The following is a 22809-nucleotide window of genomic DNA, read 5'->3' on the forward strand; positions in this document are numbered from 1 at the left end:
TCGGGATGGCAGGGTCCTTGCCTGGTGCCTCCCTTTGCCAGAAATTAATTTGGTTTGCTCATGTCTGCACACATGGTCACACTGCAGTCTAATCTTTTCCCTAATAGCTCCAAGGTCAGGACCTCGCATGTTGCCAGGCAAATTGAGCGCTATCCTTCTTAAAGACTAATGGCAGTGAGTGCCTAGTCCGTAATGAGGCCTGTAGTGTTGCTCTAAGTGATTGTAATGAGCTCTGATTATAACGGGACAGATAAATCAAAGTGCGGCAGTCACCATCGGGCTGCCCGGTCCAGCCCTGGGAAGGGGAGGTGGCTCTGCCAAGCTGGGCCTGAGTTCTGCCAGAGGCAGAGCATCCTCCCACAGGTCTGCCCAGCAATGGGCTCCAGCTCCACCAGGTGCAGGGCTTATCCTCTATTTTCTGCTACATAATGGGTCTTCATGCTGCAGCATCCCCCAGGAGGTGTTAATCATACCTGCTTGAAGCATCTTAAAAGAGTTCAGTTGGAGACTTACTCAGATCACTGAAAACAGGGAACAACAGGAGTTGACTTTTTCTACAGATGGGTTATTTTCCATTTCAAAAAGTATTTCCTTGGTATGGAGGAACCCCCGAGAAAACATTGCAGATGTAGGAGATTTTCTTCCTATATTTTCTCTGAAAGAGACAAAGTTTTGGGGGATTTCTGAGCAGTGGAAGGACAGTTGAGGGTAAGGGATGTGGCTAAACCACATTAAAATGCAGACTTCACCTGGCCGAGAGATTGCCCACATACCAGTCAAAACACTTTGAAAATGCAACTCAGAGGTTTTTTTCCCTAAGTAAATTATTATGTATCTTGTTTTCATCCTTGCCCCCCTACCCCCAGCCCTCCAAGTTTATTGCAAGAAAAGATCAGGTCTGCACAAATGTGGCCTCTCACTTGTAAAAACAAGGCAGTGTTGTGTTACAGATTAGTTTATAAATCCCTGGTGGCTTCACAGTTCAGTGCCTACAGCTGCTGCAGATGGGCCTGGGTTTTTGTCTCTTTGCTGTGCTGCAGCCGGCAGTTGAAGGAGAAAATGGAATGATCAGGTTATTAACATGTAGGCCGTGAGGAAGAGGCTGCACAATGAGAACAGCTGGTGTTGCTGTCTTGGCTGATGCAGCGGAGATAATCAAATCTTGCCTTTTTTGGGGGGGTGAAGGCAGAAGACACAGTGGAGAGTAATACAAACAACGGCTTATGATATTATACACGGGGTTTAGAGTGCACGGTAGAAGTTGTCAATGGCTTACAAGTTGTTACACAAAAAAGAAATACCAAAAAGCCCCCCTGTGGGCTGATAATGAACCTGGCTGTTCAGCCTGCTCTGGTCACTGTTCAGAAAAACACAATTTTGGCTACTTCTTGCACCAAACATTTTTAACATTGATCGAGCTATCTTTTAGGTATTGTAAGGTGCCTGTCAAAATGGTGTCAGAATGCTGAGCTGTAGCTTGAAAATGATGGGTTATAAAGCTACTAGGTAAAATATTTTGACAGGAGTCAGTAAGGCGCGTTGACAGCATCCTCGGCATTATCTTCTCGTCTTCTGTCATTTGCATTACGTCTCCTGTGCAGGCACAGGAGGGGAGCCACTGTCCCCAGCCCCAAGCGGGCCAGCTGCTGGCAGGCAGGACGGGGCTGGCTGTGTCCCCACGCCGCGCAGGAGCGGCAGCAGCCCCCGCAATCACCTGCTGGGATCTCCGGGTCACGCTCTGCACACGCAGGGCTGTCCTCATCCCAACAGCTCTTGCCCTTGGGCTCTCCATGTCCTTGGGGTTCAGGCTCGATTCCCCTTCCTGGAGTGCTGAGGCTTTCACCTCAGAGGTCCCTGTGGAGTGGTCCTACAGCTCCTTACATGTAGCAACCTTTTAAAGGCATTTCAAACTAACCTTGAAACAAGACAGCACAAAAGCACAAACAAAATATGCTCTTACTACAATCTGTAGTTGGGTTTAGAGTTACCTCTGCCTAGTGTCTTGCTGTCTCTAGTAACTTCTGCATGATCCTGTTTTCTGTTTTTGTGCTAGGTGCTCAAGGGTTCCCTTTATGCAAGGCTGCATCTTCTCTTAGATTTTATTATTTAAAGATGTAAATTTTTAGTGGGGCTCAGAGCTGGGGGAGTCAGTGCAACATAGTGTCAGCAAATCAGTAGTCTTGCTAGTATATTCTACTAGACATTTGGAGTGGTGTTGAATTTTTGGTTCTGTGGCTGCAGGTTGCAGTAAGGATTGTTAGCAAGTCTCAGGAATTATGTCTCCTTTCTCTTGCTTGGATGAAGAAACAAAGGGGCTCTGAAATGGAAGTGAAGATGCATCTCTGTTTCAACTTTGCTTTTCTGTAGGAAAAATAATTATATCTGAGCCTTTTGAACATGGTGTGAATATTATGAGGACAAGACACTGGTTTTTGCTAAGCACTGCTGCTTGTTTCAGTTTTTCCAACTTGCAGAAAATAGAATATATCACGGATTTGTTGAGACCAAATGGCAGCTTGGGGGTTTATGTGTGAGCTGAGACCAGCAAAACTTCCAGCACAGAGCTTTAAGTCTAGCTGACCTGCTTACATCTGGTTCCTTGGTGCTTGGTGAATTGACTATGCTGACTCTACCATTGCAGGGCTGGCTGTGTGAACTGCTGCGCTGGAAAGAAAACCCAAGCCCGGAAAACCGCACCCTTTGGGAGAACCTCTGCACCATTCGCCGCTTCCTGAACCTTCCCCAGCACGAGAGGGATGTGATCTATGAGGAGGAGTCCAGACACCACCACAGCGAGCGTATGCAGCACGTGGTCCAGCTCACGCCCGAGCCTGTGCAGGTCAGAGCACTTCTGCCTCCTCAGGGTGACTGTGTGGGAGGACTGGGGTAACACAGGGGTTTCAAGAGTGTAACATGGAGATGGGCTTTTTATGTATTGACTGAAACTTAAAAGTACTTCTGAAATGACCATGCTGAGCCTTTTGTGAGGAAAGGGCCTTCATTTCACAGCCTCATTGGGATTGTTTCACTCCTCTATACATTTCTGACTAGTATAAATTTTTGGTTGTACACCCTTGTTCTACTCCTGTCTCAGGTATTAGTAGAATGAGTAAAAAATACAAATATGTGTACAGAAAACCAAGTGAAAACACAGACCGTCTTCTTTGCAATTCCAGCTTCAGTCAGAAGAAAAAATCAGTTTAATGTGTATTCCTAATAACTAGTAATGTGTGCCACAAACATCTACACATCAAACATCTACAGATGGTCAAGAGAGACTTAGGAGACATTTCTTCAATCTAAAAAGCTGAGGCAACACTTTCCACAGCATCCCTTCTTCCCTTCAGCCCTCCAATTCAGCCCCTGGCACTCGGTACCATTCACTTGCCACCCGATTATGTGACCATTGGGGGTGGTTTGTAGTGTGCGTTTCTCTGATGATCTTACAGTTCCTCCTCCCACCTTCACTCTCCCCACTGTTTGATGGTGGGCTGCACTGCATCACTGCTCTTGCTTTGAACCTTGGCATTCAGCCTCTATTCTTTGTTGCTGCTCTTATGCTGCTACCACTGCTACCAGCTATCTTGACCCCTTTTTTCCAAAGGCGAGAGGTTTCTCTGTCTTGTCCTGCCCATCTCAAACATGCAGGTCTCACTCAGATTAATTATTGCCTAGTTCAGTCCCTTTTGTCTCTTCTGCTAACTTCTTTGTCCTTTCTTTCCTTTAGGTCTTTGCCTAAAAGAAAAAAAACCCTGTTTCCTTGGGTTCAGGTTCTCAGGGCTGTAAAGAAGGGGAAGCATTCTAAGTAATTAATTTAGCAACTTTTGTCTTCCATGTCCCAAAATGTTTATGGGATCTTGGAAGCAAGAAGCTACAAACAGGTAAAGAAAGGGCCAAGGTAACATGTGGGAAGACAGCTAGACCTCTGTTGACTTGAACATATTAACCCAGTTCTGATGCCCACAGCAAGCAGGAATGTCCTCTGAGAGACAGAAAAAGCTTCCTTGGGATCTTGTGAGTGACCCTAATGATTAGCCTACTTTCCAAAGCCTTCTGCACATCACTTTTTCTGCATCATGCAGGTTGGCTCTTGTGAGTGACATGGTACACTGTGTTGGAATGCTGTGCATTTGTATTTGTCAGCAAGTTACAAAGCCATGGATTAATTATTTATTGCAGTCAAAATATGAAAAATGAAGAAAAATAAATGGAACCAGCTGGCAACTTCATACAACAAAACTCTGGAGACTGGTATGCAGTTGATACAGTGGGCTTGTGTTTTGGGGGTGCTGCATTTTAAAGCTATGCTTGCCCATCCAAAAACCCCAGTAGGTTTCTGAGTGACACGCTACCAGTGCCAGGCACAGGAGGTCTGCTGTCCACCTGCTCCCTGCTGTCAAAAGATACCCAACACTAAGTAATTTTTGCATAGTTTTCAGTCTCTGGGACTTGAATTGTTTCAAGAGCAAGGTTTGTTTTTTGCTTTGCTGCAAGGGTCACTATTAGGTAATTAGCCATGAAGAACCAATGACAGCAGCCAGAGATGTAAAGCTGAGGTCCTCACACGTGCAGTCATTGGAGATTTTGTGACACTTTACATAAGGGTAGGGGTCTTGGGCCCTGCTCCTGGCTGAACTCCAGGCCAAGTAATTACATTCTGCCTATCTGAAATTCCCCCTGTACTGTCAAGTGGGAAAGCAGCTCTCATTTCCTTCTCAAAGCAGTGGCGGGTGCAGAATGTCTGCCACAGTGCCTGGCTGCATTTTAGCAGGGGGTGAAAACATCCAAGAGCTGCAGTCACCGACCTACTTTGCTTTGCAGGTTTGTTGGTGAGAAGTGTAATGTAAGTCAAGCCCTTACTTGCAGCCTTGATAGCAAAATGACAGCCTTTTGAAGAAGATACAAGCAGCAGTGCTGTAAATAACAGCAGGTACAGACCTGTAACATGGAAGCAGGCAGGATCTTACCTCTGTTCTCTCTCTCTGCCCAGCCCATCTTTCTCTTTGCTCTGATGGCTTAGCTGTGTGTATGGTAGCATCTCTCTGATGCTTGAGTCTCTTGCTCCTTCAGCTGAGACACTTGGAGAGCCTGAAAACAGGCTGTCCCACACTGCTGCCAGACTTCTCAGCCACCGTGACTTAACCCTGTCTGGGTTGGGGACATCCCCCTGTCAGACTTGGAAGAATATCCTAGCTGTCATCACAAGAGGCATGACCAGGCAGAAGATGTGGCTATATTGCAGCCTTTTCCTCAATATGGCTTCTTGGAAATGGCAAAGATATCATTGTGATGTGTTTTGCTGCTCGCAGGGTTGGGGACACTTCAAGTGAGGGAATTATCCCAAAGCCAGGTATGGTTTCTGTCTTCTAAAAGGCAAGGTGTGCTCAGTGGGGCAGTTGTGCTGTAGGAGATCAGCTGGACAGAGGCTGGTTCTTCATGTTTTAAGGGATTGTTGGTTCCTTTGTGAGAGATTCTTGCTCTCACTGGTTTGGTATTACTAGCCTGCACCTCACTGTTTAGCTTTAGGTTCAGGGTTTTAAAACCCAAACATGTTTATTTTTCTCTCTTCCATTAGATTTTTCCCATCAGCCATATATTAATCCATTTAATCAATTATTTTACTGTTTCTGAAATGAATAATGTCTATAGTGGAAGCTGAGTGTTTAAAAGATTCCTCCCTGTATACTTGTTTTGTTTGTTATTGTGTTGAAGAGTCATAAAATGTGAGCCCTGTGGAGCTCTGTGACATGGCTGTGTTCTCTGGCAGCACTGGGGTGTGACCATAGGACGTGTCAGAGTGTGGATTTTCCTTCACACGCTGGTTTTGGGGCATCCATGCTACACCTACATGTTGCTTTGCATGCATGCTGAGCTTGCCACAGCCTCTCCTTTGGTTTTTAAGGAAATTGAGGTGTCCATTAAGAGGCTCTCCCTCCATTCCATGCAGTGCGGTGTAATAGCAAAGTGCTGGCAGGAAGAAGAGCAGTGAGGTACCATAAGGACATCAGAATTACACAGTGCCTGAGCCACCAGTTCCTGGAGGGTGGGAGGGTATCCTGGATAGCATTACTACATTTTTGCTGTGTTCTCATCCTCTTCCACCTCTAGCAGCAGGAGTGAGATCCTGGCTGGCCCTTTGATCTGGCCTGGCCTGGCCCTTAGTGGTGTGCAAAGTAGTCACTTTGCAGCAGGCAGTCCTCCTGCTTCTGTGTTTAGCTCCCTGCTCTGCAGAGGTGAGCCTTCCTTCCCTGTCTTAACTTTCCATCCCTTGCTAAATCCCACTATTCCCTGTCTGCTGGCATTGGACCTTTCTGGAGTGTTAATGCTGACAAGTGCCTACAGCTGCTTCCCACTGCCAGCCAGGAATTCCGTGTTTGTTACAGACATGCTGGGACACAGTAAATCTAATTTCTCTCCCTTCTCCCACTATTTGTCTGCTGTGTCCAAGGTGACCACTCCAGAGAGTAACCATCTTGCCTGGCACTTTAATGTAGTGCTAATTCATTGTTAATTGCTGGGGCAGAGAAACCTGACTCCATTGGGAAGGCCATGAATCAGGCTGTTGTCTCTGGAGTGTCCGGGTGGGTAAGACAGTTCTCTGGAGTAATGAGCCACTACTGCAGCAAAGTACTTCTATTCAGAGAATGTGGGAACCTTGCCTCTCATTTTCTCTAAGTTGACAAGTAGATCTGAAGCTAGTAGGTACACACTTATTTAAGAGCAATCAAACATTGCTTTCTGATACACTGTTACTTTTTGTCACTCTTTAGAAATGACATCTCTCCACCCTTTTATTTCTCAGAAGCTTTGATTTAGACAAATCTGGCAATACATAATTGTTCAGATCATAAATCATGGAGGAACATTAGTAAATAAAAGAAGGCATAGTAAAAAGCTCTAGGAAAGCTCTTCTGTATTGTGTGTTTGCTGCAAACATTGTAATCTCTCTTTAAATGTGCAGAAAATAACATATCATAGAAGTAAATTAAATACTGATTTTATAATTTTGTGAGGAATAGAAGGGAACGAGTATTTTAGAAATGACAATGAAATACAAAAGGGCAGAACGTGGAGCCCTCGTAAAAATGGGTCAAGGCAAGTGGTGATGGCAATCCAATGAAACTAATTTCATATTCTCTTTCTAGAAGTAATAAAGAGGGGGATGAACACCACAGTAGTGCATCCTAATGAAATATCTGATTCTAAATAATGTCTTGGAGTTCATGGGTCACAAAATGCATAGCACACAGATGGAAAAAACAGTGAGACTTGAAATTTCTTAAAAGATAATATTAATTAATAATACTTAGGAAATCTTACATGATAAGTGAAGCAAAGCTGTGTTATTTCATAGGGGAACATGGTATACTTAATGATCCATAGGATGATGTGCACAATGAGGTTTTGCTGTGTTTGTGTGAGTTACACCAGGGGATTTTGCATACTGGAAATTAGGACTGAGTTGCTCTGAGACTTGGACAAAAATTACTTTCCCAAACTGTGCTAGCTCTCTGAGTCTGGTCCTTACTGTTTTGATACACATTTTTTGTGGGGATGCTGTGCCCTGTGATTCATTCTTAATGGCTGCACTGTAATGGTTTTGCTTTTTGATCATTTCTCTGCACCCAAAAGACAGACCATAGATTGATACCCACTGCTTTTTGACTCCCCAGTTCTTTAATCCATGGCTGGATGTGATGTCTGCTCAGACAGGAGTGGTCAAGACTGGTGACACAGCTTGTACTCAGCAAAACCAGATGGACTTCAAGAGAAACTTGTATTGTAGGTTATTCATTACACTCAAAATGCTCAGAGCTTTGGTTTGGGAGGGTTGCGATTGGATTAATTTTTTTCTTAGATTTAGAATTACAGAGGGAAATGTGTGTCAGAATGATGTCTGTGAATTTTGTGAGTGGAGACTGCCTCTTTTTAGTTGTTAGTTACCTAGAGTTTTATTCTTTCTCTTATCAGAATTAGAAACAGTCCATTTCAGTATCTCTTTTCAGTCAAAACTATTAAAAACCACTGAAAAAAGTCTCAAACTATGTAACTTCTATTTCTATGCAGTGTTAAAGCTGAAAGCAATATTTATTGCAAATGCCACTCACACTGCATTTATCTTTACTCTGTGTGTGACTGTCTTTGGGTTGGGGTAAAGGAACTGTCTTCAAAGCATGTAGAAGACATGCAAAAAAAAAAAAGAATCTCAGCCATTTTCACTTCTGAGCTTATTTCTCAAGTTACCTGTGCCCCATGGCCAGAGATGGTGCATTTTGGAACGCCAGCTGTGCCAGCATTCTCTGGTTCTCCATTCTCTTTGTGCACACCATTTTTCTGATGGATCACAGTAGTTCAGGAGCCTTGAACAAGTTTGACAAAGGCAAAAGAGGTCCAAATCAGACAACAGCCCCCTTATATTTGACCCTGAAGTATCCAATAAATGATCTTGTTATTGATAGTTGCCAGAATTGCAGGGAACGGCGCTGAGCTGTGACTGCTACAGCCAAACCTGCCTACTGCACCATCTCAGCTGTTTCTGTTTAGTGTAGATATCTAATGTGGCTGGAAATGCTGCTGATTTTTATTAACATTAGGCCTGTTATTCCCCTTGAATGATAGCTGGGAGTGTACTTGCAATTAAAGCCAAACTGCTGTTCTGAAATTAGTTTGGGTTTAGTACTGTTCCATTTAGCCCTAGAAATGGGAGATCAAGTAAACTGTAGAGTTTCAAGTTTTCCTGTGGTGGCAAGTTTAGTCTTGTCAGAATAGTACATCCTTTTCACATTTGTACAGAACCCGAAACCATGAGGTCACTTCAGTGACACCTGTTCCCAGACAGCTTTTGTTTAGTTCAGGATCAGCTGGGGACAGGGCAGGAATGAGGTGGGACTCTTACGTGAAGGAGCCCTGAAAACATGACTAAGTGCTTTTCTTGAGCAGCATCTTACAGTAAAGATGACTCTGAGGGTACATCTTGTGTGAGGCTGCCCCAGAGCAGCTCTGCTTGGGCTGTTCTGGCTCCCATGGCAAAATGCTCCAGGCAGAAGCTTCCCTTGTAATCAGAATGTGCAGATTTAGCACCTCTGAGACTTGCCAGCGAGCAGCAGGGTGGTGGTTTGTGTTGGTGTTGCTCTGACAAGTTGTCGTTTTAGCAAATTACATCACTGTAGCTCTGGCCCCTGTTGTCTCACCCTTTTGCCTTTCACACACAGTTTGACCAGATTTAGTCCTCATTTCTTACAGTCCTGGCCCCGTTGTAAATGCTAAGCTGCTAGTGTTGTAAGGAGCCATAGGAGGTTGAGGATGAGCAAACAAATAGAGCAATACCACTAAATAGAGCTCCTTAAATTCATGTAACCTTTGAAGCTTGCCAGCAGGCAAACCTTGAAGGCTGAAAAGGCACTAGATGAGCCTCTGTTCCATTTACATTTGAAAATTTTTACAGTTAAAAATATCGCTCTTTTAAATTTAATTTTAATGCTCCCTAATTACTCTATGTCCCCCACACTTGTTCATAAATTATAGTATCAGGCATCAGAGATGTGTAAATGTTTATAGGTTATTGGCTGTATGCAACATTTTTTTTTTTTTAGGCTCTCTACAGAAATCTTAGGATAAAGTTAGACCCTGGATCATTGCAGCTGTCTTTTTCTGCAGATAGGCAACTATAAAAACTATATGGGGAGGGGAACCATTGAGAATAGTGCTACCAGAGCACATTGCACTGCTTGACCCTCAGAGAGCAAGGAGCTACTCTTCCTTCTGTGTTGCACAGCATCCTCCAGGGAAACAGTGCAGCTTCTGTGCAGTGCTGGGAGTTAGGCTGTGACAGAGCAGGACATAGATGGTCAGTCTCCTTGCCCAGGGCCAGTCTTTTTTTGGAAATTCTTTGGTATATTCCTTTTTTTTTTCCCTTTTTTTTTTTTTCTTTCTTTTTTTTTTTTTAAATGAGTCCTCAGAATGGTTGGAAATAGACACTGTAATGGGTGCAGAGATAAGGTTTTTTCAGGGTCAGTATATTGTGTATGTTGTTCCATGTTTGTATGGACTTTTATAGGAATTGCAGATTGAAAGGAGAAGTGTTTTTGTGTGCATGCACTATTCTCACGCATGAAGTATCCAGAAGTACAGTAGCACATATTTTTTCTCACAGTCATCTATGCTTACAGAGTTTCAAAGAATATTCCAAAATATCTTGGCACAGAAAAAGTGAAGCTGTTTGCAAGATCCCTAGCTGTGGAGCAACAAAGGCTACATTCTCAACACACATCCCACATGATTTTTATTAAAGTCTTAAATAAAAATCAGATAATGTATTTAGAAAATTAAACTTCACCATTTATGATGATACATTGTGAAAGGAGAAAGGAAGTTGGTATCCCCTTGTGCCTCCTTTCCAATGACTTCTCTCCCAATTCTACTCACTTCTTCATGTTGCAAATAAGAAAATGAAAATCTTAACGACAAATAAGTACATTGAAAAACCAGTAATTTAGGAGTAACTCCCATTGTGGTGCCTAACTTAAAAAGAGTTTGGTGTTCAGAAACAAAGGATTACAAGGATGTATAAGGTGCCTTTTGTGGAACATTTGGAAGTTTGAATAATCTAAAATCATTATTAACCTTTTACCATTACATATGACAAAAAGGATGTGGTAAATCACAGAACACATCCTGGATATTACAAAATTAAATTAAATTTGTGTTAAAAACATTCTTCTGTTTCCAGTGGAGGCTAAATATAGTTTTACACTATTGTGCCATTGTAGTCCAAAATAATGTTGACACCCTTGAATTTTCTAGCTTTTTTCCTCAGATTATTAGGCCATGCCCATTTGATGTGCCACACTTGAATCCAAGGCACATGGGCACAGAGAGTTGTGAAGAGCCCCTTCCTTCCTGCTACAAATTCTGTCACGTGGATGTTGAGGAAGGTGAGCGCATTGTGCACAAAGTCTTAATGCAGAGCCATAATTGTTCTGGGTTTTTATAAGCAACTTGTGGCTAAGTCTCATGGTTGTGTCTGGAAAACCTTGGTATTCTCAGTCTTGCAAAAGCTTTGCAGCTAGGATTTTTTTTGTTGGGATTTTGGTAGTTCTTAGAGTTGAACCATGCAGGGTATCGCAGAAGTCCCTTGTACCCGCAAGAAGGAAGAGCTGTCTCCTCTTTCTGTGCTGTGTTGGGGGAAGCTGTGTTAGCAACTGCAAATCCATCCAGTTGTAGCAGAAAGAAGGTGATGCACTGAAATTTCAGGACTCAACAAGCCCCATAAAAAGATCTGTCTGGACAGCACTTTACTAGTTAAGTGCTAAGTTATTATTATTATTTATTATTTATTTCCTCTACTATTTTTCCTCTTACTGAACAAGGAGGAAATATCTTTGTTCTTTCATTTGAGAAGTGAAATAAATGTATTCCCTGCAGCATTTGAAATTTTAATAATCCATAATAAATAAAATCATATCTAATAACATAACTGCTTTCAATTGGCAACACGATCTTCTAGATGCATTGCAATGGCAGAAACATAAATAGTTGCAGCCTCTGAAAGCCTACTTCCTATTTGCTAAATATACTTGGCTTGCTTTAAATTCCTTTGTGTGCAGTCATTAATACAATCCTCTTTGACAGCATTTAATTAAAGTGCTTTTCTCTATTAAATTCATTAAAACTTTTTTTTATATACAACTGTTTCCCAGACACTGAATGTTAAGGACCTGTAGGCCTGTCTTTAAATAACTTCTCTCTCCTTGTTGTAAATTGTTAATTAAATTTAACTTAGACTGTTTAAAGATGGCTTGAAAAAGAAAGCCAGATTTCAGGATATGGTCTCAATCATGGCTGATTTTTTTTAACACAATTTTTTCCATGTAGTTATAGACTGCGTGTTATATTGTTTATGAATGTTGCTGTACTTTCAGCTGGAACCAAGCAAAGAAATACCCTAAAAAGCTAATTTCCATCTCACTTCAAAAATTTCCATCTTTTTAGTGCAGTTTCTTAGCCTAAGAGGATTTGCAAGGGGGGAGTAAGGAGGGAGGAGCTGTTTAGTATTAATAGATTATTGACAGCTTAATGTCTTGGCACCTAGACAGCCCATAAGGTATAATAAACAGGAAGCTGTCTGATGTGAGCGCAGTCAATAGCGTATTCAATCAGAACCTTTCAGTTAATTGCTGGTTGACCTCAGACATTTCCTTTAAGTGAAACTGTCCTTCGCTCAGATCTCATCTGGGTTTCAGGGTTTAATTTGAGAATGCCCTTTCCATATGGCAGCTTGTGCATACATTCCTGGTGGAATTTTGCTTTGCTCCCATGCACAGCATTACGAGAGCCAGTGTGTGCCCGGAGCTGTGCAAATCTTGTAGCCGTGTGCTGGACTGCCCGTGGGGCTGGGAATGATTCCTCCATGGAGCGGGGCTAGGAATGCTCCATGGGGCTGGGCTGGGAATGCTCCATGGAGCTGGGCTGGGAATACACCACGGAGCGGGGCTGGGAATACACCACGGAGCGGGGCTGGGAATACACCACGGAGCTGGGCTGGGGAATGCTCCACGGAGCTGGGCTGGGAATACACCACGGAGCTGGGCTGGAAAATGCTCCACGGAGCTGGGGTGGGGAATGCTCCACGGAGCTGGGCTGGGGAATGCTCCACGGAGCTGGGCTGGGGAATGCTCCACGGAGCTGGGCTGGGGAATGCTCCACGGAGCTGGGGTGGGAATGCTCCACGGAGCTGGGCTGGGAATACACCACGGAGCGGGGCTGCCGCCGGGCAGTGGCAGCACGGTTTAAGCAGGCAGGGTTGCACACTGACGTCAGGGGTACTTTCAGTGTCTGGGCTGTTGCCGAGGGTGTTTTGTTCGGAGTCAGGCACGGCTTTGGTGCCTGGAGAGGCACCGCGGCATTAACGAGACCCGAGCCGGCCGCTGCGGATGCGCGGGGCTGCGGCCCAGCGTGGCTGCCCCGGCACGGGGGTCGGCACCGCCGCCTCCATCCCACCCGCGGGCAGATTCCCCTGCTCCTCTGCACAAGTGCCGACCAGAGCTCATTTGTATTTAGTTTCCCTAATTCCTGTACTTAGCCATTCTAATTTTTTCGGACTGTGTATCTTGATGAGGCCCAGATAAGCTACAAAGGCAAGCAGGCAGGAAACCACACGGGCAGTCCCTGACCCTGACTAACTGGAAACCATCTGCTTATTTGGGGAGGAAACCTCCATGGAAATCTCTTCTAGCAAGTCTGCCGCATTTGGGTTTTTCTTCTTTCCCTCCAACTGCTGACTCGGAGCGTGTGTGTTTTCCACAGGCGGGACTGGGGAGGGTCAGCTGTGGCAGCTCTCGTTTGCAGCAAATGGGTCTGGATTTCCTGATGGCAGAAAACTGCCTGTGAAGGAAATGCTTCTGTATCAGAGCAAGTTTAGTTTACACTTCATGTAGTCAGGAGACATTTTTTTGTCTCCTGATCTGCAGTGATTTTGTCTTTTACCCACTTATCATGCATTCAGATTGTGGTTTGCTGGAAGTATTATTACTTTTAATCTCTAATTTTTCCCTGGTTTTGATTATTTTCTGTGGTTTTCTTTGTCCCTCTGTGTCAAACAAACTGCTTATGCCTTTTTAATGGCCTGATTAGCACCAGGGAAGCACTGCTGACTTGGAGTAATGTTATTCTTGGTGTTCCCTTGTTTAAGTGAGATGAAGAGTAAGAATGCTGTATTGCTATGTTTGGGATCCATTAAAGTCCAGTCTGGACCCCTGCCTGAAGCAAGTTGTGAATCTTCTGTCTTCATTCATGCATGTTGGAAAGGTGAGGAGGAATAGTTTTGAGATTATGCTCCCTTTTTAGGAAGCATAATTAAAAGCTAAGTGGGGTTTGGAATAGTTATTTCTGAAGAGACTGGAACAAAACCATGGCCAGACAGAACAGAACAAGTGAAGAAATCCCAGGGTACCTGTGTGACCCTGGAGCCAATCAGCTGCAACACTCACACTTTGCTCCCAGGTGTCTCTGGCCAGAATATATTCAGAAGTACTTTCTGGTTTTATCAGACTTACTGGCCAAGCTGCTAATCAGTACTACATTGACCAAAGGACTCCCACACGCAATAAAGATCATAAGCTTTATTGGATTTTGAGATAGAAAATATTCACATCCATCACCTTTTCTAAACTGCATTACATTTTGTTCTTTCAGAGCTCCCATCAGTACAACCCTTAGTAAATACAATGGTGAAGGAGGTAGGTGGGTAGATAGATGGCTGTGAGCTGCTCTTTCTTGGGTGGTACAGCCTAGAGCTACAGAACTGTTTCAGCTGAGTTAAAGGGGTTGCTGACATTTCTGAAATGCTGGAAGAAAAAAATATGTTAGTCCTTTCAAAATTATTATTTTTCAGTTCAAATTTAAAAAAAAAAAAAGGTTTGTGGCAGTTTAGAGCAACAAGCAACATAATGCTTTGAAGGAAAATAGGAAGAATTTGAAGAGCAAAAGTTGTTCTGAATAAAAGCAACCAGAATATGCTGTTTCATGAAAAATGCCTAAACAACTTCTTGCGCTTTGTCAGAATATTCACCCTGTGCTGCCCCAGGCAAACAGTTTGGCAAAGTAGATTTTACTTAGTCAGTACTTTGATGCCACTCAGTTGACATGACGAAAAGATTTTTGACTGAAAAATGCCACACAGTCCCAGCCTTATTGAAGCAGACAGTAGTAGTTTTGCATTTCTAGCAAAAGCCTGTGGCTCCTTGCACACAGTAGCTTCATGCTTGTGTTAAGTGTGAGCTTTACCCCCATGGTTACGTGTGTGCAGCCAGTCCATGGAGTTCCCCACAGCAGCCAGCAGCAAAGCTGGATGAATCCCAGGGCCATAACTGCTTCTGCTTTGTCCTAATACTGCCTCTCTGGCCTTGCATTAAACTTTTTTATTAAAAATGAACTGAAAAACTGTGAATATAAACTGCACATGCTGTTGACTTTCCATAGAGTAATTTTCTACCAGGATCCGACTTCTGTAAAATAGGTACAGGTCACAGTAGTGAGACATGGAGCTCAATAGCATGGGAATGAGATACCAGGGTACCTTCCTCTGTTTTCTGCACATGCCCAACTTTTCTAGAGTTTAGTCAGGAAGACAAAGGACATCAAATCTAATTCTCTGAGGCGTCCTGTCTTCGATGACCTAATCTGTGCAGGAGACTGTACTTTGGTCATTTGATTTTTATTTACCCAGTTTCAAGCTAAGGGTATAATAAAGCACATTATGCCAGTTGCGTGTGTGGTAATACTGGATATTTTGCTTTTACCATGGTAGTTGATTATAATGCACTTTTTAAGACTTGCTTTCTAAAAAAAGGAATATTTATACTTTTATGTGTTTGATTCACACAGTATAGTTTGCACAAGTCCTGTTATTAAGTGCATTGGTGGTTACATCTCAAAAGCCAAAAAACATGCTGAGTAGTGTTTTATCAGCACAAATCTGCTATTTTCACTAACCATAACAGTCAGGTTCTCCTGACTTCTAACTGCTCCCATTGTAAAAATTAGCAGTACAGTTGGGTATTCGTGAAACCCCAAATAGCCATCTGTAAGGACGTAAAACAGTTTGATGGGTCAAATAATTACCCCCCACCAGAATCCAGTGTCTAATCCAAACATATCCATCCTGAGATAATGCAGTGCCTACTCCTGGTCTGAGTAACTGGAAAACAACATGATTATAGTGGCGCCATTTGTGCCACCATAGTTAGGGGTTTAGAGCTTGACCTTAAGCATGGCTCTAGGCTGGGGCTTGTCAGGGAAGATCTTGCTCACACTGCCCACAAATACTCTTCTGATTTTCAAAAGAAAGGAGAACATGTGTAGTGTTAATTAAACAAGAAAGCATAGAGGACACCCAAAGAGTTTTGTCTGCAGAAAATCAAACCAAAAACCCTTTTGTTGCCTTCTTACTTCCTGTGGCATTCTTCCAGCTCCTCATTAGGATTATCAGGGCTGGGATGGGGAAATGCAGAACTGAACTGAAATCTTTCGCAGACACTCCCTTTAGCCACAACCAAGCTCAAACTCTATATAGAAAGGGCTAAGCAAAGCTCTGCATACCATAGCACCCCAGAGAGCCTTGCTAGGGCTGTGAGAGAAAGCACAGAAGAGGCAAGTCAAAGCTTATGGTCTTGTTTTGGAGAAGGTGAGTGTTAACTGGAAGGTTTGTGGCCCTCAAGGTGCACACAGATGTTCAAGTCCCACTTAAGGGGGCTCTACTTATCACCATGAAGAAGGGCAGTGTTTCCAGGGCTGTTGCTGTTGCTTTTTCCCTTGTGGATCAGGTTGCCTCACTACTGCAGCTTACAGGCAAGAGAGACTTGCATGGCTTCTCCAAGGCTGGCAGAGTCCTGCCTGCCTGCCAGGGGTGCAGCAAACTGGCCCCCGTGCCAGCTGTGCTGGCTGTGCCCCATCCCCAGACAATGGAGCCATCCATCACCAATGCCTTCAGGAGAGAGTCTGCAGCGAGGTTGTGCAACACTTCCTGACCACATCGGCCACTCTGTCACCAGTGCCCTGGTTTGTGCCAGCAGCAGCAAGAACGGATCTGGCCGGTCACGTATGGGCACAGGAGGGATGTGCCAGCTCCACCTGAGGGCTGGGCAGGAGCTGCTGGCAGCTCTCCCAGGCTGCAGACAGGTATTAGAGAAAGAGGTGTCCTGTGCTGGTTGCAGTTACTCTGCAGTGAAACTAAGGATCTGGCTTGAACCAGCCCAAGATGGGAAATTCAGGGCTAATACATGAATGTTCACCAGCATGAGCTCATTTATGCTGCCCCATAAAATCAGCCAGTTCTCAGGCACTTGCACAGCAATGAAAGTTGTGCCTGTGCTTTTGTGGGAAGAGTTGAGTTAGCATTCGAGGGAGAGCAGTTACCCCAGGAAACACCGGGACACTGTTCTGCATTGTCAGAGTTTTCTGATTTATTTTTTTAACATTATACAGACAAAATAGTGGCTATTGTGTAGGCACGTGCTGTCTATTAACAGAGATCAGGAAAGGGAAATAAACCACGCATTACTGAAGAATAAGATCATGATTGTGGTCAAGTGGTGGCAGAAGTTTTTTTTCTCTTTGTCAAGCTGATTTGTAAACATTCTTCAAACAACTGTGCAGACAGCAGTGCCACAGCTTCTTGAAAGGAAAGCAAAGACAAGGAGAGATTCCTCTGCACAGATGTTTTACAGTAACCTCTTAGACTTGTCCCAAAGTTATCTGGTCATCTGAAGTTGTCATTGCCAGCTATGCTGCACATGTTAGCAGCTCAGTGTAATCACACTGTAATTTATATTTTATCTCCAGTGATGATAGCACTTAAAAATGTTTTGTGGTGGATTTGCTCTTTGATGCATGGTAAGCTCCTGTTAGCATTAATGGGAGCAGTGTGTGTGCTGGGAAGGGGGAGAGACACCTTCCCTCTGCCTTCAAGTCAAGATTAATTTTGTTTTGCTTATGCTTATCACTGTGTGGGATGCCAAAAGCAATTTACAACTGAAAATATTGTTGGGGTTTTTTTTTTAACTCCTGTTGCCTTTTTTGTCACCTTTTTGACCATTTTTGATAGTTTGGTCCTGGAGAATTGCAGGATGGGGCTGCTGTTTCAGAGGCTGTGTGTTCAGTGTCTTGCCATGCTTTCAAATCCCTGCCTGTTTCCTGCCCTTGAGCAAGCAAAGGGAAGCATGTGGCGAGTGTGCTCCAAAGATGTTGAAATGAATCACTTCAACCAGCTTACATTCCAGCCTGGAAACCAAACTTGCCTTTGACTTTGGGTTCCCTGTGGAACTCATTTCTCTCCTCAAGAGTCCTCTCTAAGTCCCTTTCTGTGTAGCTCGGCGTGACTTGTACCTCAGAGCCTATAGTTTTAGGATACAGAGTTTGTTTGATCCAATATTCTGGCTCCACTGGTGGCAAGGAGCAGATGAAGAGTGATAGGAAATGGGTTTGGGGCTTTTTTTTAGCATGTGCCTGCTTTGTCTTTGCAGACAAAATGAATAGCACCCAGGGCTGCTGGCTTACAAAGTGGTGTGTGGCCACCAGTTCTTGTTGGCTGGTTTGATCTGGCGTTCATGAGATGGGGTACATCACATCACAGACAAGTATTGTAATTATCTCTAATAAGGGTGTTTGCTCTCGTGAAGCAATTACTAAGCTGCACTGGAAAATGCACAGAATGCGCAGCCAGCTTCAAGCTACAAAATTAAAAGAAGCTCAGACTGAAGTTAGATGAAAGTGAACATATTTATCCATGTCAGACTTCCTACCATTTTGCACGCTCATATTGATTTCTTTTGACACGGTCTTCTTTTATTGAGTACCATATATTTTTTTAAATCCCTTACCGATAACAGTACCTGCTAAGGGCAATTGTAAAAGGAAACTAAAGTATATTAAACCTGCCTGGAGTCAAAATGTAATCTAACACCTGTAGTCTGCAATTTGTCATCACTTCATAGATACTTTTTCTTTTTTAATAACAGTTTTGGATTTCCCTGAGTTTTGACCTTAGGATACTGTATAATCCAAGAAAAGCAAGGAAACGAAACCACAGTCTTTAACACAGCTTTATGGTGTCAAGGTGTGAAGTCACTCTGAGAATGAGCCCAAGGAAAATACTTCCTTTGGTGCTGCGACTAGTGCTGCAGTGTTTACCCAAATGAATGTATTTTTGCAAGGGAAAAAAAGAGTAGTCTTAAGAATCACATTTTTAATAGGAAAGAAATGAACACAGGTGCAAATTGTAACTTCTGCTACAATTTCTTGTACAGACATTCCTAGAAACCTGTAAAGAGTCTTGGCTGTGTAATTAATGCTCTTACCCATGCGAGCCCCAGCATGGGAGGCTGTCAGGGTGGAGGCCCAGTTATGGCAGCTGCTGCCTCTTCTTGAACATTTCTATATGTGAAGACAGACCAGGGCTAGGGAGTGTAAGGCTGTTTGTTTGAATAGATAATCTCCTGCAGATTATTCCTGGAAGCTCTGGTAAGAGAGACAGCATCTCCTCGGGATAAGATTCTGTTGCAACAAAAGGGAGTTTGTCTCTTCAGTAGACTGTTACCAGGATAGCTGGGCACTGCCTGGGGGCTCTCAGCTTACAGAGGTGAGGTGTTGCTCAGTAAAATGCAGCTGAAGACCTTGTTTAGGCCTCTCTTCTGCCCTGCCTTTGAGTTCAGTTGGCCATGGGGAAGGAGCTTTTCCTGTGGCTTGCTGACAGGAGGGACGTGGTGAATTGTTTTTGCATGGAGTCAGACTGGTGGCAACTCCTGCTGATGAGCCATGAACGCTTGTAAGGGCAGTAATAGATCACCGTGTTAGGTACATGAAATGATGGACCTATGTTTTGAAGTATGTATCTGTTCTCTCTGCCTATATTTTGAGGTCCTTAAGCAGGCTAAAATCTTGCTGTCTTTGGCATAGAAGTCCTTGATGTGATACAGTGTTATGGTTGGCTATGAGAACAGTGTAAAGATGAAGAAAAGCCAAAAGGTGAGACACCTTCCCACCACTGAGAACAGATGGGTAGAATTATTTGGTTTGGAAAAAGATCTGTAAGATTATAGAGTCCGACCATTAATCCACCAATGCCAAGTCCACCACTAAACCATGTCTCTAAGTGCCACATCTACACATATTTTAAGTATCTCTAGGGATGGTGACTCCACCACTTCCCTGAGTAGCTTGTTCCAATTCTTTGCAACCTTTTTACTAATATCAAATCCAAACCTCCTCTGGCAAAGAGAAGGCCAGTCCATTCAACTTTGCTTCTTGTGAGTTCAGGATATCAAAATTGTTATTGACTAACACATACCATCAAGGTACCTGTCAGTGCTCATGCTGACTGTGCAAAGAGGCAGGTGGTGTCTGTTCAGCAAGGGCAGTTTCTGTTGCAAATGCACAGTCTTACAAGCACGTAACATTTTTGGTGTTTCTCTTAGCAAGGGGCACCTCATCATCTCAGCAAATCCCAGCAGAAGGGAGCTCTCTGCAAAGGGAAGGGCAGAATCACACCAGGAAACAAAAGAGCTTGGTGTTTTCACATAGAAATGCAGTTCCTGATTCCAGTGTGTTCAAAAGGCTGTCCAGGCAAGGGAGGGTGACGTGTCCCAGAGCCAGTGTTTTCAGCTGGTGCCTCACTGCTGGTGGTGCCTGAGTGTGTGTGTGTGTTCCCCACTTGAGCATCCTGCTTGGCTCTCTTAGCCTCTCACCAATGTCACGTGTATAGTTCTAGCTAGAAAGTGGGTGGAAATGGAAACAAACATCAGTGGCATAGTGAATCCAGCCAAAATTAAATGCAGTACAGGCACAGACTGCAATTACTTGACGTTCATCTTACAGTTGGGTTCGCTCACCTCTCTTTTCTGTGGGAACGCTGAAATCAGGTTTCTCCTGTGGGAGCACATGGAGACATGGGGAGTAGATACGTGTAAAACAGTGCAACAGTCCCTTCCCCCTGATAATTCCTGGCTTTGGATTTTAGATAGACCACAAACCCTTAGCTTATTACAAATAATCCTGATCACTCCCGTAATGATACACTAAATTATATACTCTCCTAAATTTAATCATTCAATATCTCACTTCCTTCCCTGTAGGCATGTACTATTATATTTTACACATGGCTTCCAGCTGCTTTTCATTGTGGCCTTCAAATCATATTTCAGTACAGTGTGATCTAAGACCAGTCACTTTATCATTTAAAGTCAACTTCCATCACAGTCATTTTCTTGTAAGTTTTCTACCAGGGCTGGTGAATTTGTTTCAGAAAGGTAAGTTTGTCTGTGAGAAGAAAGTCTACCTTAATGAACCTTCATGAAGCAGCATCTGCCAGAGGTACTTTGTTCTGAAACGTTGAAAGACAGCCATGCCTGTCTGTAGAGTTCAAGCATTAAATCTCTTGAAGGAATGAAAATAATAAATCCTCTGGGCATGGAAGGAAATCTGTATCTTCATATTTGATTTGAAAGTAGATGAGAAGTCAGGAAGGGGAAGGGAAGTCAGCTCCAGATGGTGCTGGCTGTGGAGGAGGAGGAGGCTGCCCCACCTGTGGCTGGGGAGCAATGCAGAAGGGCATGTGGGATGGAAATGGGAGTGGAGAAGGGGGGTGTGGGGCATCTTTGCCACAAAGTGCACCCTTCTGAGCTCAGCACCAGCTTTCCTGGGAAAAGGAAAGCTGAGTGGGGCCATTGGTGTTATCTCTTATCTCAGAAGCCCATCATGTACATGGTGCTTTGTGGTAGGTCCAGCCACCGCTGGCGGTTCACCTGTGCTGGGGAATGCACTGCGCCCTGTGCACGGAGGATCAGGGATCTGGCAGTGCAGAGGCAGAGCAGCACTGACCAGAAACCCAAAGAGATGTGGCAGGGTGTGCACAGCAGTGTGTGAAACTGCTGGAAATTTTACCTGCAGATGTAGGAGCTTAATAATGACTGAAGAACTGAAAATCTGGAACTCCAAGAATGGTCCATTTCCTCTATGAGGCTGTGGCATGCAGAGCCAGACATGAAGTAAGCCAATCACTCAAACTGGCCAGCATTCTCATGAATCAAGTGCAATTTAAAGCAAATATTTAACATAAAGGTAATTTAGACTTCATATTGTACCGTGTGCTCAGCAGTTGATCTGGTTTGCATAGAAGAGTGTTCTCTTTTGTGCTAAATAGCCTGTCCTGTCAGAAGGAACTGCAAAACTGACCACAGCCCAGGTCTGAAGGACATCCTGTGCATTTATCCATCTCTCTGTATATGGCTAAAGTTCTATTGCTGAAAAATACAGTGTGGCTGGAATCCTTTGTTAGTGCTACTGCAATTCAGAGGAGAACCCCCAGAAGTTAGTTACATAATGAAATTTATCTGTTATAAGAGTAGATTTAGTTTTTTTCATTACCTAGGATAACAGGAGGTGAAATAAAATACAACCTTTTTCTAGTATGTTACACTGATAACCCCCATTTCTCCTTCTGGAGAAGGTGGAGAGGTCACTCTGGAAAAGGAAGGGTTAATTGAAATTATTCTTCCCTCCCGCACTCAGCCCTCTCTTTGGTTGATTGCTTTATAGATGCTGTAGGCATCTCTTCATCTCCTTCAAATTAAACATTTTACTGCTGCTGATCCCGTATTGTTGGATTTTTTTCATCATTATATTTGATTGGAAGTCTTGTAGCATTTTTCAAGCTGGATCATTTCTCATGCTATTTGTCAACTGAAAAGGGAAAAAAAGCCCCCTTCCAACTCCAACAAGGATTAACTGAGTAATTCACACCCTTTCTGGATGTGTTTCTATCTCTGTTAGATGCTACTTGAATCCAGCTTCTGATTAGCAATGCTACTTGCAGCTCTTCTGTGTGACGCTATCTGCAAGTTCCCTGGCAGCTTATTTGCAGTGTTAAATCTTTTTGATTTTGGCTGCTCTGGGCCTTACTTTGTCAGGGGACAGGAACAGAAGCCACAACAGGGGAGACTAGGTGGGGTCTGTGCGACAAATTTATGGGGCTTGGTCCCTGGCTAGAGCCAGCGATCCTGGCTCTGCTGCTTTCAGTGCTCCCTGCTGACGTAGGTACGGATCCCACCCTCATCTGTAACCCTCTATTTGGAAACGTCAGCCCTTCTCTTTGAAAGCAATCCATGGACAAAAAAGAAATCCTCAAAGAGCAGCTGAGCGATTCCATTCATTGGAACATTATGCTCTTTTATTGCAAGAGATGTAATAAAACATAAACCAGATTATCTGTCATTTCCATTTGAGCTCCCCCTTTTCCCCCGCTCCTTGGTTAGCCAT

At 43.7% G+C, this 22809-nt stretch overlaps 1 protein-coding gene across 4 annotated transcripts in view; it reads left to right on the top strand.

Moving 5' to 3' along the window:
- Nucleotides 1-22809, top strand: part of SATB2 (SATB homeobox 2) — a 137521-nt gene that overhangs the window by 109878 nt on the left and 4834 nt on the right. For all 4 annotated transcript variants that reach the window (XM_021555445.4, XM_085585253.1, XM_021555443.3 and 1 more), the window contains one exon: nucleotides 2642-2839. In XM_021555445.4, the coding sequence (XP_021411120.1) occupies nucleotides 2642-2839 (198 nt within the window). The remainder of the gene's footprint in view (nucleotides 1-2641; nucleotides 2840-22809) is intronic.

This window comes from Lonchura striata, chromosome 7 (assembly GCF_050655825.1).
Source record: "Lonchura striata isolate lonStrDom1 chromosome 7, ASM5065582v1, whole genome shotgun sequence".
NCBI classification, from domain to species: Eukaryota; Metazoa; Chordata; class Aves; order Passeriformes; family Estrildidae; genus Lonchura; species Lonchura striata.